Source organism: Myiozetetes cayanensis, unplaced genomic scaffold (genome assembly GCF_022539395.1).
Source record: "Myiozetetes cayanensis isolate MyiCay16 unplaced genomic scaffold, myiCay2020 scf78, whole genome shotgun sequence".
NCBI lineage: Eukaryota > Metazoa > Chordata > Aves > Passeriformes > Tyrannidae > Myiozetetes > Myiozetetes cayanensis.
This window is the reverse complement of record NW_026088053.1, coordinates 101,671-116,507: the sequence shown is the minus strand read 5'-3', so window position 1 is coordinate 116,507 and position 14,837 is coordinate 101,671. Positions and strand designations below refer to the sequence as shown.

General features: G+C 48.5%; 1 protein-coding gene across 1 annotated transcript; it reads left to right on the top strand.

The window, feature by feature from the left end:
* The first annotated feature begins 628 nt into the window (after positions 1 to 628).
* LOC126652351 (olfactory receptor 14J1-like) lies at positions 629 to 13,871 on the top strand. Its single transcript, XM_050339091.1, is given in 3 exon segments — positions 629 to 1,571; positions 10,111 to 10,169; positions 13,707 to 13,871. Coding segments are annotated over 3 exon segments (1,167 nt in total).
* The last annotated feature ends 966 nt before the right edge of the window (positions 13,872 to 14,837 follow it).

Sequence of the window (14,837 nt, the reverse complement as noted above, 5' to 3'; positions counted from 1 at the left end):
CGCTGCCCTACTCTCAGCACAGATCTTGGGGGAGTTTGTAAAGATTCATCTGTGTGTGAAGTCATCTTTAAGGCAGCACAAGGAAAAGTGCAGGGCAGATGGGAAACAGACTGACAGGCACTGCAGCTCTCCTGACTCTGCAATAAGCAACGGACAGCTCAGCCCTTCTGCCTGTCCTGTCTCAACACTCTTCAGATTTGTAATCAGAGAAATTTACCCCTAAAAAAAAAACCCAGGAGTTATGACTGTAACCAAAAAACCCAGTCAAAATTATTTTTAGGATACCTTGTGTCTCTCTTGTGCAGCCCAAATTGCTCCAAGACAACAGTACAGGAATTTAAATTTTCTATCCAAGCTGGGTTCCGTGTGACATCCCCTGTGATCATGAGAGCTGTCACAAACCAGCTCCATGTCTGCACTGCAGCAGAGCAAAACTGAGTCCTTGGCAGCACATGGGCAGAGCTCCTGCTCCTCACAGCACCCTCAGAGAGCACAAAGCAGAGAAAAGAAATGCCTTTACTTGGAGGGGATTTCCCCAAAACCTGCACTGGTTTTACTGAGAGGAGGCTGTCTTAATTGCTCCCTGTGCTTTCCTTTTCTGAACAGACCCTGTGCTAAGAAGTAGTCAATGCCCAACAGCAGCTCCATGGTCCAGTTCCTCCTGCTGGCATTGGCAGACAGGCGGGAGCTGCACTTCTGGCTCTTCCTGGGCATCTCCCTGGCTGCCCTCCTGGGCAATGACCTCATCCTCTGCGCCGTAGCCTGCGACCACTACCTGCACACCCCCAGGGAGTTCTTCCTGCTCCACCTCTCCCTCACAGACCTGGGCTTCATCTGCACCACTGTCCCCAAAGCCATGCACAACTCCCTCTGGGACACCAGGCACATCTCCTACACAGGATGTGCTGCAAAGGTCTTTTTTTTTCTGTTCTTCATCTCAACAGAGTTTTCTCTCCTCACCATCATGTGCTATGACCGCTATGTTGCCATCTGCAAACACCTGCACTACGGGACCCTCCCGGGCAGCAGGGCTTGTGCCCACTGGGTCGCAGCTGCCTGGGCCACTTGGTTTCTTAATGCTCTGCTGCACACAGCCAATACATTTTCCCTGCCCCTATGCCAGGGCAATGCCCTGGGCCAGTTCTTCTGTGAAATACCCCACCTCCTCAAGCTCTCCTGCTCACACTCAGGCTACCTCAGGGAACTTGGGCTTCTTGGGGTTAGTTGCTGTGTAGCATTTGGGTGTTTTGTTTTCATTGTTTTCTCCTAAGTGCAGATCTTCAGGGCTGTGCTGAGGATCCCTTTGGAGCAGGGGTGGCACAAAGCCTTTTCCACGTGCCTCCCTCACCTGGCCGTGGTCTCCCTGTTTGTCAACACTGGTACATTTGCCTACCTGAAGCCCCCCTCCATTTCCTCCCCTTCCCTAGATCTAATTGTGTCAGTTCTGTACTCAGTGCTACCTCCAGCACTGAACCCCCTTGTCTACAGCGTGAGGAATCAGGATCTCAAGGATGCCGTATCAGGGATTGTTGATATATTTTGGTCTGTGTTTGACCCAACCACCTTTGAAAGTTTTGTTCTTTGCCTGCCAAGTTCACTGATAAATGGGAGCTTCGTCCTTGGAGATAAGAGTTTTTTGTATAAACTGTTTTAATTGATGTTCTGTGATTGGCTCATTGTCTGTAGAGGATATTTGAAGGAGAAAGTGAAGAGGAGAAGATGAAGTAAAGCCCCCAGATCCAAATAGATAAGATCCCTTGAGTGAAACAGGTGAATTCCAAAGTTCACACTCATGCGCTGAAGGGGTCCAGTGAAAAACGGGGAGAGGGACCGAAGGTCTCTAGCTGGGCAGTGCTGACCACGCTGGCCCAGGTAGACGTCACTGGATAATTGGATAAAAATGCAGGTGGCTCGTGCTCTAGGGGCTCTCAAGCTTCACATGAAGGACAACTTTGCCTTTTGCGGGGACTCCTACTATCTTTGTGAGCCTGCTGACCCTCTGAGGATACAGCCTCTGCTATGGGGAATTCTGGTTATCCTGGGGTCGGTAAGACAACCTCATAAAACACACCTGCATGAGTGGGGGTTTCACTGAGGGCTTAGTTCACTCCTCTCCTTTCCTGTCTCTCGGGTTCCCATTTACTTTGCCACTTTTGTAATAAATATTGGGTTTATTGTTGAGCTTTCAGCAGTGTCTTGGTTTGCCATCTCGACATCCTTCTGAACTCACCCTTTTACAGATGCCCTGAGGAAAATAATGACTGGATGTTTTTCAGGAGCAATAAGCTGCATCTTTTCTTCTTCAGAACACTCACTGTGTAACCCTTTACTGGCCGAGCCTTCCATCTAAAGCTTTGGAGAGTGGCGGTGGGGGAGTTTCCTTATATTTTTTCCTCTTTTAATGTTGTTAACACAAAAGTTTATTCTTCATCCCATACCTAATTCACTCTCTACCTCTTCATTTTGACCCACAATTGTGTAAATGAGGAATCATTCTCTGTGTGCACTTTAATGAAAAAAAGTTCCTGCAGCAACTTCTTTGTCAGACATCCTACCTTTGTTATTCTGTACATGTGGAATCACAATCTCTAAGTATAATAAAGAATTCTTTTTTCCAGATTCTTCCTTCAAGAACTTCCCTGAAGCTCGAGGGCAGTGCCTGTGTGCAGAGGAGAAGGGGTAAAGTGTCCTGGCACAGGAGCACTGCCAGGGAGTAGCAGTTCTTGAGCTTTTCAGAGATGTTTTTTTTTCCACTGCCTCCCTCTCATCTCTGCTCTTTGCCCAAGGCCTGAGTGCTCTGGCACCTCAGTCACTGCTGTGTGGCAATCCTGTGACCATGGGTAGGGAAAGGCCCTGGACACTGCTAGCACAGAGCTGGGCTCCTTAACATCATTTCCATCATTAAAGGGCAGTTCCTGAAGACTTTGTTCTTTTTAAAAGGTTGGTGCAAAGAACAAGGCCAAGGAACAGACTCTCCAAAGTCTCCTTGCTTTGTTTGTTTCCCCATTCAGTCCGTGCAGGGAGAGAAGGGACTGACTGTGTTACTTCAGGGACTGAGGGCTGGGTCAGATGTTCTGTGTTGGTGGCCAGTGGCAAATGGTCTCCAAGTCACCTGCCTGGGGCTCTGCAGCTTGTGCTGGCTCTGATGGCAGGTGAGGCCTTGTCTGTAGGAAATGAGGAACTGCAGAAGAGCACAGAGGATCTGCAGGGACAACCCATCTCATACAGTCAGCAGTGAGTGGAACCCTGTAGCAGAATCCTGCCCAGGGTGGAGTCACCCAGAGCTAAAGTACTAAATCTCCCTGGGAACTGGTAAAGGAGAGTTCTGCAACCCCAGGGGATGCAGCAGGAACAGAGAAAGGACTCTGGCCAGTGACTCCTCTTCCCCTCAGTGAACTCCCACTGTGCCTCCCCAGTTCAGGGAGGGTTGTACCGGGGCCAGGGGTGGGCTTTCCAGGAAGGTGTCATGAAGAACTCTCCAGCCCAAAGGCTGGATGGAGGGGAGCCCTCTCCTGTCCTCTGTGCCATTGGAAACAACCCATGGTCCTGCCCAGCCTTGTTCTTGGCTACTGAGCCTTCCAAGAATATGGAAGAGGGTAGAGAGGAGTGATCCCTATCCTGCTGCCTTGGCTTCCCACCCTGACCAGCACGGCCTGTGCAGGGTCACCCCAGGGTGCCACAACCCCTCCCTCTGCAGAGTAGCACCTCCAGCTCAGGGCCCTGCAGGGATCACAGGTTGGGATCTGCAACTGGCCAAGGCAGCCTGGACACACTGCCCTGGGGAAAGGGATGTCCCTGGAGAAGAGCAAGACAGCATTTCTGTGCCTACAGAGAGGAATCCAAAGCACCAAGAAACTTCTTTCTGCAGCCCCCCTTGGGACAGGCTGCTCTGTCCCTGGGCCAGGACTCCGTGCTGGGCTGGGGAGAGTGACTGGCACTGAGGGGCACAGCCAGGCTGTGCTGGGCATCTCCTGCAGATGACACCAGGGCTCCTGCAGTTTCCCTGACCTCCATTTCCTCCTGCCATGGTGAGTGCCCAACCCCTGAGCTGATGGGGATGCTGAGACTCCTCTCTGTTCCCCAGGAGCTTCTGTGCCCTTCAGAGGGGCTGGGACTGTGGGGGGAGTGCCCAGAGCTCTTTAGCACCCTGGGGTGGGCAGTGCTGTGGGGCCAGAGCAGACTTGACCACTCCACCAGTTGACCTCTAGAATGAAATCACTTCTAATTTTCTCCTCAAGAACCATAAGAATATGTGTTGTGTCCTGAGCACTAAACTGGAACTGTGGGATAATAGAAAAGGTTTTGGTGTCAGGGATATTGAGAAGGCTGGGAAGTGTCACTGGGAGACCTCTCCCAACCCCTTGCAAAGGCCAGAGCCATCGCAGAGGTTCTTGGGGCCTTGGCAATGGCACACATGGAACCAGTCTGTAAACAGGGCAGCAAGGAGGCTTGACAGAGTTCCAGACTGCTCAGGCTCAGCAGGGAAGGGGACATGGCAAGTCCTCCTGCAACCATTCCCTGGCATGGGAATGACAAGGCAGGGATTGCAGAACCCCTGTGGGAGGGAAAATAAGGGGATGTTTTGTGCCCAGACTTCATCAGGGCCTTTGACGTGGCATCCTGTGGTTTCTTTAGAGCCAGACTAGTGACAGCTGCACTGGACAAGTAAAACACGTGGTGGGTGGGAAGTTGAAGGACTGATGAGGGTCAAAAGTCATGGCACAAAGCCCTCTTGGAAACAACTCCCAGGTGACATCCCTCAGGGACCAACCCTTGACCATTCCTATGGAACTTTTTTATTATGTCTCTGAATGATGGGATGAAATGCACTTTCCACTCCTTTGTGGATGATGCCAAGTTGCAGCAAGTCTGAGAAATCTCATCTAGTTAATGGTGACTTGTACAAAATATCTGGTCAAGATGACTGAGTTGGATAAACTTGTCTTGCCATCAGGTGCCCACCAAGGCACAAGACAATGAAGAAAAATCTCATGGGTCAGAGGAAAGGCAATTCCAAAGGGGGCCAAAAAAGAGCAAAGACGACCAAACCAGACCCAAGTGAACCCAGAATGAGAGAAAATGCTGAGTTGGAAGGGACCCACAAGGATCATCCAGTCCAACCATCCCCAGGGGTCACACCATGAGCCTGAGAGTACTATGCAAAAACTTCTTGAGCTCTGTCAGGCTTAGTGTTGTGCCCGCTGCCCTGGGGAGCCTGTTCAGTGCCCAACCACCCTCTGGGGGGAGAACCTTTTTCTAAGATCCAACCTAAGCCTGCCCTGACACAGCTCCAGGCCATTCCCTGGGTCCTGTCCCTGGTCCCCCCAGAGCAGAACTCAGGGCCTGACCCTCAGCAGGAAGTTGGAACTGCAGTGAGGTCTCCCCTCAGTGTCCTCTTCTCCAGCTGAACACACCAAGTGTCCTCACACAACTTCCCCTCGAGACCCTTCCCCATCTTCGTTTACCTCCTTTGGACTCTAATGGCTCAATCTCTCCCTTCCATTGTGTGCACCAAACTGCCCCAGTCTTGCAGGTGAGGCTTCCCCAGGGCAGAGCAGAGTGGGACAATCCCCTCCCTGGTCTGGTTGCCATGCTGGACCTGATGCCCCCAGGACAGGGTTGGCCCTCCTGGCTGCCAGGGCACTGCTGACTCAGGGACAACTGGCCACCCACCAGCACCCCCAGGGCCCTTTCCCGGCACTGCTTCCCAGCCTCTCATTCCCAGTGTGTCCATCCATCTGGGGTTGCCCCATCCAAGGCCAGAATACAGTCCTTCCCCATTGTGAAATTCTCCGGGCTCCTAAAGAGCTGGGAAGTCACTTGCTGTCATGGGGGCTCTATGGTGACCTCCCAGGGGTCGTCCTGCAGAATCTCCTGGAATCAAGGCCATGTGGGGGCAGTGCAGGGCCATGGGGAGTTAAGGGGTCATTGTGACACTGGGGAAACTCATGGAATAAAGGGGCCATTGTGACACTGCAGGGCTGTCGTGGTTGAGGTGGAACGACACGGTTTCAGGCAGTCGAGAACCAGGAACAGGAACCTTTTATTACAGCAGTGTAGCTACTTTTATACAGTTTTAGCTGACACATGTACAAGCATCATTGGTTTACTAGTAAGATAAATATCCCACAATTGGACATACATCCACGCATGTCTTAGAGCAATGACTCAGTATTCTTGACAGGAAACCCATTCTGTGTCACAGTCCTTTCTGTCTGTGGCTGACATCTTGCCAGGTGTAGATGTTCCATCTTTGATTCCTCGGCTTACACAGAGACCCCAGAACCAGTTGGGCTCTCCCATACAGGGTCTCATGGACCCTTGTCTGTTGGGAAACACAAAGGGATTTGTGTGAGTGTTTCACTGACAGTTTTGAGAGGGACCTTTACACACCCAGATACTGATGTGTCCACACATCTCTGCCTGGGTGTGGGTGTGAATTGACTATGGTGTGAGTGTTGTTATTGTGAATCTATAATTCAGTCGCTATTAAATTGTAGTAAATGTTATTGAATCCCTTGATAACTGTTAAATTGGTCAATGATTTGGTGCTACTAATCTCTTTTGATACTAATCTCTTATCTTTGTGTCCAAATTCTTTGCACCCTGACCCTCTTGCATCCCAAGGCTCTCTGTAAATCACTCCCTTTCATAAACAATATATATTTTTCATGAGGACCACTTTAAAATTTTCCTCCTTAACTAAACTACAAAACAACTCCAATTAGTTGTTGAAGATGTGAAAACATAAAGACAATTAAAGGAAGGAAAATAATTTGGTTTTCTGTGTTTTAGTGATCCCCACAGTGTTTTTAGAGACAAGTCCATGATTCTCAAGTACTGAGAGAAGATTGAAGAAGTTGCTCAAGAAGTCAGAAGCCAAACTCCCAGTCCCTTGAAGCATTCCTGGGCCCCACTGAGGGCAGGCACTGACAAAGCCTCCCCAGGGACTCCTTAGAGCCGATCCTTGGAGGCCATGAGTGCAGGGAGACAAAGGCTCTGGGCAGGCCCCTGCAATGCTGAGCAAAGCCTGGCTTGGTTTTGTGGAGCAGAAAGGCCAAGACCTGAGCCCCAGGCCCTGGCACAGCAGATCCTGTCCCTATCGGGTGCCTCAGGGCTGTTTGTGGGGTAGTGGAATGGGAGGGGGAGTGTCATGGTTTTTCTATTTCTTGGAAACTAGACAGGAATTTTTCCCTTCCCCCTGCCCACTGCATGCAGAGTTGTTAAGTGGGCACTTACGGCACACAAAAGAAGTGGTTTCCTGGTTAATTGCTCAGAACTTAGTCTCCTAGGAAATGGGGGAGATGAGGGGCTCCTCTTTACTTTTTCTCTCGTCTCCTGGGAAATGGGGGGGAGGAGTTTTTTTGGGCTGACTGCGGAGGTTGGAACAAGGTCAGAGTGGAAGCTCAGTGGTTCCTGTTGTTCTCGACCTGCTTGCCAGCTACGGACCCTGCTTGGATTTTTCATCAGAGAGGAGCTGTTTTCCTGGAGGTTTTTTCCCCTTCCCCATTTCCATTTGTTTTTTTTTCCTGGCGGTGGTCCTTCTGCACATCAGGGCGAGAGAGAGGACTGTACCACACAATTCGACCAGCCAGAGTGAGTTTGGGGCTTTTTTTCATTGGGAGTACTTTCTTTTTGTTGTTGTTTCCCTTCCCCCTCTCCCTCTCCCCTTTCCCAGTGTGTGGGAAGGGGAGGGAAACTAATTTTTTTTTGGTTTCTCCAACACACCCTGGAGGGTGTTATCCCCACGTGGCAACAACCAGTGATTCCACAGCGCCCCCTGCTGGACGACATAAAGAACTGCAGGCTCTGCATCTCCAGTGATCCAACAACTCCACATGGTACTGGCACAGGACACTATAAGCTCTGCATCTTCAATGACCCAACGGCGCCCCCTGTTAAATGTTGTTAGAATTGCACCAAAGGACGCAACTGAACTGTTTACTTTTTTTTTCTTTACTTGTTTATTGGTGTGTTTTGAAGGGGATTGTTTGTGGGTATAGGAGTATTGTTTGGTTGTTTTACTTGTTTTCTTTTGTTGTTTCTTCCAATGTACACATACTTTTTAATAAAGGGATGTTATTTTTCCTTTTCCATAAATTTTTTCCTTCAATTGGAGCCTCTTAATTCCTGATTTATAATTGCTTAGAGGGAGGAGTTTGGGTCTTTTCTCATAACTCATCCTCAGTAAAACACCTGTGTCTCATTTAAACTGGGACATCTACACAAACCTTAAAGGGGTTAAAAGGTATTTTATCACATCACTCTATATTATATCACATAAATAACCCATATGGATCAATAGGTAGTTCTGTTTCATGAGCTTTCTTGAGCCCTGTGTCCCTTGAATCAGCTCCAAATGATAAAATTTAGGTTTTTCAGGACAATCTAAAGGTGGGCCAACCAGTCATGGTCAAATTACCCCAAACTGGGATTGCACTCATGACTCAGAAAGATAATCCAGGACAATTAGCCTGGGTGGCTACTGACTCTAATGACCACCAACACAGAATCAGTTCCAGATGGATACTTACTAGGTATGGGTTTAAAGATTGTTCTCTTGTAATTTTGCAATACCACTGCTAGTTGGTGCTCACCAACAAGGTGCTCTGCAGCACCTCCAAGCCCAAGCAACAGCCAGGGCAGGGGCCATGCTTTAAGGTGTTTACCAACCGTGAGATTGGGGGGCAGGGGAGATAAAATCACCCAAAGCCCTGTTGGAGTTGGAGGGTAATAAAGACTGCTGGTGTCACATAAGCTGCCTCTTTGTTCCCTACTCAGCTCTGGACAAGGAGGTGTTGCCTTCCCTTCCCTGCCAGCCTCCCCTGCCATGCCATCAGAGTTGGTTCCAGCCCCTGAGAGGTGGGGACCATTGTTGCAGCAACCAGGCTGGGTCGAGGACTTGTCCCATCACAACCCCAGTCCATGGTTGCTGGTGCCTGCAGGGGACCCCTACCTCTGCCCAGTGCCACCATTTGCTATTTTGTTGCCACTGTTCCATGGTGGCTGCCATTACTGTCACTGTAGGCAATAAAGCCCACCAGAGCCACCTTTTGGCCACTGCTGTAACTGCACCAAAGGAAACAGCAGTTACTGGTTCAGCAACACATTAGTGGACAAAGATACTTTTCTGGGTGATATTCTCTCTCTCTTATTGTGTTTATAGTTTATTTTTGGTTTTTTTTGCCTTTTGGTTTTCAGTAAATATTGTTACTTTGTTTCTACTTCATTCCTCATGAGTCTCAATTTATTTTTAAATTTTCATTAAGTCCTTGAAAAGAGGGGTCCCTATTTCATCTAAGATCCCATTTCCCTGGCAACATTGTCTAAAAACCAAGACAATAACTAACTTTCCTAATGTGGGGCAAGAGAGGAAAGATAGAAACAAAATGACATTTTTGAGCAATATTTTTGTGTATTGCATATAGAACCACTCAGACATCATGGGGTCCTACTTGTTCTGGTTCTTCTGGCATGTATCCCTGCCTATGGGTCTCCCATTCACCGTCCCTTATCTCAGCATGGGTCCTATAACCAAGGCAACTGTGAGTGTTCATAAGATGGATCTGTGGGGTGGCAAATTCTCTTCATGTTAAAGAGACCATATTCATGCTGATGCTTCTGACAAGTTTTGTCACTACAGTCCACTATGTATTTAGAGACAGGTTGAGGTTTCATTGGTTAACTCTCCCATGAGCTACCCCATGTCATGGTTTTGCTTGTTCTGGGAAACTAAGCAGGAATTTTCCCTTCCCCCTGCCCACTGTGTGAAAGGGATGTTGAATAGGCAGGTTGGTTGTGCCTTGGGCAATGGACTAACACAAAAGAGGTGGTTGGAAAAGCCACATTCCAAGTTGATGGCCCTCAGGAGTATTTTTTACATTTTTTTCTCCTCTCCTGGGAAATGGCATGGACTTCATTGTTGGTTGAGTTGGGACAAGGTCTGGGTGGCAGGAGCTCCAAGGTGGTTTTGTTCTCAGCCTGGCTGCCTGGCTAGTTCATTTCTACCCAGCTTGGAACCTACTTGGATTTTCATCACAGAGGAACTGTTCAGGAAGGAGGTCACCTTCTTCCCTCCTTCATTCTCATTTTTTTTGTTTTTTTTGGCAGCGACTCCTGTGCGCATCAAAGCAGAGGGGAAGCCACGCCATGCGTTCTACCCGCAGACAGTAAGTTCCTGTTGGGAAGAACTTTTCTTTCTTTCCCTCCTTTTACCCCTTTCCCCATGAGGGGGACAGAAGACCTCCATTTTTGACTTCTCCAGCACACCTGAGGGGCCCCCACGTGACCACCATCAGTGATCTAACAGTGCCCCCTGCTGGTTGGCACAGAACACAGCAGGCTCTGCATCTCCAGTGATCCAACAGCCCCCCCCTGCTGACTGTGGTTAGAATTGCACCAAAGGACACAACTGAACTGTTTACCTTTTCTTTTTAAAGGGCTTATTTTTGGGTATAGCATTATTGTTTGGTTGTTTTATTTGTGTTCTTTTGTTGTTCTGCCAATACACATATATCTTTTAATAAGAGCTGTTATTTTTCCTTTTTCCACATTTTTCTCAATTGGAGCCTCTTAATTTCGGATTTACAATTGCTTAGAGGGAGGAGTTGGGGTCTTCCTCATAACTCATCCTCAGCAAAATACTTGTGTCTCATTAAAGTGAGACACCTCAAGATCTACTCCAGAGGTGTAGTGGTTTTGAGACTAGGCCTTCCTTGGTGACCAGGTTGTAACCAAGGAACCAAGGCCATGTTCCCAGTATTCCATACGATTTTTACATAAGCAAGAGTATAAATAAGAAGAGAGAGGAAACTCTCGCTCTCTTTCTTCCGGCGGACTGAAGGCGAAGATAGCTTTGTTGTCACTCTGCCTGGGCGAGGGAGTGAGGTCTAGTGCATCTGGTTGGCCTTGAGAGGCAGAGAGTGCCAGCAGTTGTGTGGTGTGGCTCACTGTCTCTGGAAGGAAGTATTTGCATTGTATCCCTTTTTATCCTTTTTCCCCTTTTCCCTTTCCCTTCCCTTTTCCCTTTTTAGGGGTTCCCTGTATATAATTTTCTCTATATATATATAAATCTTCCACTTGAAATTCAGTTCGGTTGGGGTTCTTTTGATTTTCTTTTTTGTGATCTTTTCGGTCAGCTGGGAGAGAGCGAGAGGGAGGGGGAAGGTTTTATCCCTGGGATCCAGGCACTTGGCTAGGAGCCAAGTCCAACCTGGGACAAGAGGTTAGAGATGTTGCCCAGCAGTCTGCTCCACAGGCTGAGGACACTGTCAAAAACCCTACCCCAGGGGCTGCTGACACCCCAAAACAGCCTGCTCCAGTCATGAACCACCCTGATTGAATGGGAGTGTGGGAAGAGATAGGCTAAGTGTTGAAGGAACGTTCCCCGATATCTTGGAAGTTCCCCCCTAACCAAACACAAATCCCTAGTAAGATTGCAGAGTAATTGAAAGAACACCCTTCCAGCAATTCCAGAAAGGCCCAACTCATTGCAATATGCTGGACCCTAGTCAATGCTTACTGCACCATTGTCTTAGCTGTACAACACCATCTACAGTCAGAAGGGAAAGATAGTGCAGCAGGAAAACCAATGGACATCATGACTGCCCAGCCTCCAGCCAAACCAGGAGGGCAGCCACAGCCAGCAGTAGTTGCCTCCATGCAAAAGAGAAAGTATAAAATTAAGTCCGTACACCTGGTCGACGACTACAGGGAACTAGGACCTTCAGGGCCTTCACAGTTACTGGAGGAATCAGAGACTGAGATCATCACTGAGTCCCTTTCCTTAGACATACTGCGTAATCTGTGAAAAGATCTCATTTGACAACAAGAAGAGCCCATAGTGACAAGGCTGCTCCACATTTGGTTCACCTCTGGTGGCAGTACCATCCTGGACAGTTCTGATGATGCCAAAACTGCAGTATCAGTACACTGAAGCAAGACACCTAGGATCCCTGCCTCAAAATTCAGGTATTGATCAGGGGTTTCTAAAGATGCAAGAACCACTCAGTCTCTGGAAATGCCTCCTAGTGAGTGTGAAGGAGAGATACATCTGTGAGGAAGATCTGCAGATGCAGCAAGGCTCCTGGAAGACCATGGAACAGGGGATCCAATGACTCAGAGACCTAACTGTGCTCCATATACTCTTCAACAATGGGACAGACTTCAGAAGTCCTGACAACATCAGGTATAGGTTCCAGATGTGTATAAAACTTGCACAACTCAGATCAGAGATGTATGCATGTTTCCTGGCCTTGCTTCAATGATTTGAAGAACAGGAAACAGTGGGCACCATGGCAAGGAAGTTGCTGGTGTATGAGGACACTGTCAACGGTACATCCCAAACCCAAGTCTCATTCATGGAAAAACTGGCTGAGGACCTCCAGAATCTCAAAGAAGAGCTCACTAACCAAATCAAGGTCAGCCCCAAAACCTTAAAGAGAAGATTAAGGAGAACAGCTTCCATGTTGCACCAGTGCAAACCAGAGCTCCTGAGGTCAGAAAGAGATGCTCCCCAGCTGGGGGAAGGGACTACTCCCCATGAACCAACTTGTGGTACTTCCTACTCAAGAATGGAGAAGACATGGATCTTTGTGACAGGAAACCTACCCGTGCCCTAGTAGCCTGAGTACAGGAACTGAAGGAGAAAGCAAATGCAAAAGGGAAGTCAGCAAGGGTGAGTGCAGTGCCAGTTTCTCATGGGCAAGAGTTAAGGCAAAACAGACAGGACTATGACACATCTAACTGACTAGAAGGTACCTCCCAGATGTATTCACAGGGAGGTAGGAGCAGCTATGATGATGACTAAGATTAGAGAGGCTCTACCTCCAGTCAGGGGGAGGAAAGGGACAATAGGATCTACTGGGTTGTGTGGATCTGATGGCCTGGCATGTCAGAACCACAAGAATTCAAGGCCTTGGTTGACACGTGCTCAATGTACTTTAATGCCATCAGGACATGTGGAGCTGGAATCTATTTCTATTTCTGGGATGACAGGGGGTTCTCAAGAGCTGTCAGTCTTAGAAACTGGAGTGAGTTTGACTGGGAAAGACTGGCAGAAACACCCCATTGTGACTGGTCCAGGCACCCCATGTATCCTGGGCATGCACTATCTCAGGAATGGGTACTTCAGACCCAAAAGGACATCCATGGGCCTTTGGAATTGCTGCTGTGGAGACAGAAAGGATTAAACAATTGAACACTTTGCCTGGTCTGTCAGAAAACCCTTCTGTTGTAGGACTCTTGAAGGTAGAAGAACAGCAAGTACTGATTGCCACCTCAACAGTGCATTGCTGGCAGTACCAAACAGATAGAGACTCCATGATCCCCATCCACAAAATGATCTGTGAGCTGGAGAGCCAAGGAGTGCTCAGCAAGAATTATTCCCCCTTCAACAGCCTTATTTGTCCTGTGTGTAAGTCTGATGGAGAATGGAGATTGACAGTGGACTATTGTGGCTTGAATGAGGTTACCCTATCACTGAGCACCACTATGTTGGACATGCTGGAGCTTCAGTATGAACTGGAATCCAAGGCAGCAAAGTGGTGCCACCATTGACATTGCAAATGCATTTTTCTCCATTCCCTTAGCAGTAGAGTGTAGGCCAGAATTTGCTTTCACCTGGAGGGAGGGGTGTGCAGTAAATTTGGAACCAACTGCCCCAGGAGTGGAAACACAGTCCCACCATCTGTCATGGACTGATCCAGGCTACACTAGAGAAGGATGAGGCTCCAGAACACCTGCAATACATCAATGACATAATCGTGTGGGGAAACATGGCAGAAGTCTTCGAGAAAGGAGAGAAGATCATCCGGATCGTCTTGAAAGCCAGCTTTGCCATGAAAAAGAGTAAGGTCAAGGGACCTGCCTAAGAAATCCAGTTCCTGGAAGTGAAGTGGCAAGATGGATGACGTCAGATCCTGGCAGAGGTAATTAACAAGACTGAAACAATGTACCCGCCAACCAGTAAGAAGGAAATGCAAGCTCTTCTAGGTGCCATAGGTTTCTGGAGGATGCACAACCCAGAATACAGTTAGATCGTAAGCCTTCTCTACTTGGTAATCCGCAAGAAGAATGATCTCCAGGGAGGCCTCGAACAGCAACAAACCTTTGACCAGATCAAACAGGACATTGCTTACACAGTAGCCCTTGACCCAGTCAGCACAGGACCAGAGGTGATGAATGTGCTCTACTGTGCAGCTGGGGATAATGGTCCTTCCAGGAGCCTCTGGCAGAAGGTGCCTGGGGAGACTCAAGGTTGACCCCTTGGATTCTGGAGCCAAGGCTAGAGAGGGTCTGAGGCCAACTATAACCCAACAGAGAAGGAGATTCTAGCAGCCTATGAAGGAGTTCAAGCCACCTCAGAAGTGATTGGCATGGAAGCACCCCGACTACCCCACTGGGGTGGATGTTCAGAGGAAAGACTCCCTCCATGCATCATGCTACTGATGCTACATGGAGTGAGTGGATTGCTTTGATCACACTGCACCTGTATTGGAAACCCAAATCACCCTGGGATTTTGGAAATAATCACAAACTGGCCTGAAGGTAGGAACTTTGGTCCATCAGATGAAGAGGAAGAACAGGTGACAAGTGCTGAAGAAGCTCCACCATACAATCAACTACCAGAAGATGCAACACATTACACTCTTTTCACTAACAGTTCCTGTTGCATCATAGGGAGAAACCAAAAATGGAAAGCAGCTCTATGGAACTCCACACAACAAGTCACAGAAGCCACTGAAGGACAAGGTGGATAGAGTCAATTTGAAGAGCTCAGAGCCGTCCAACTGGCCCTGGACATTGCCAAAGGAGAGAAGTGGCCAAGGCTTTCCCTC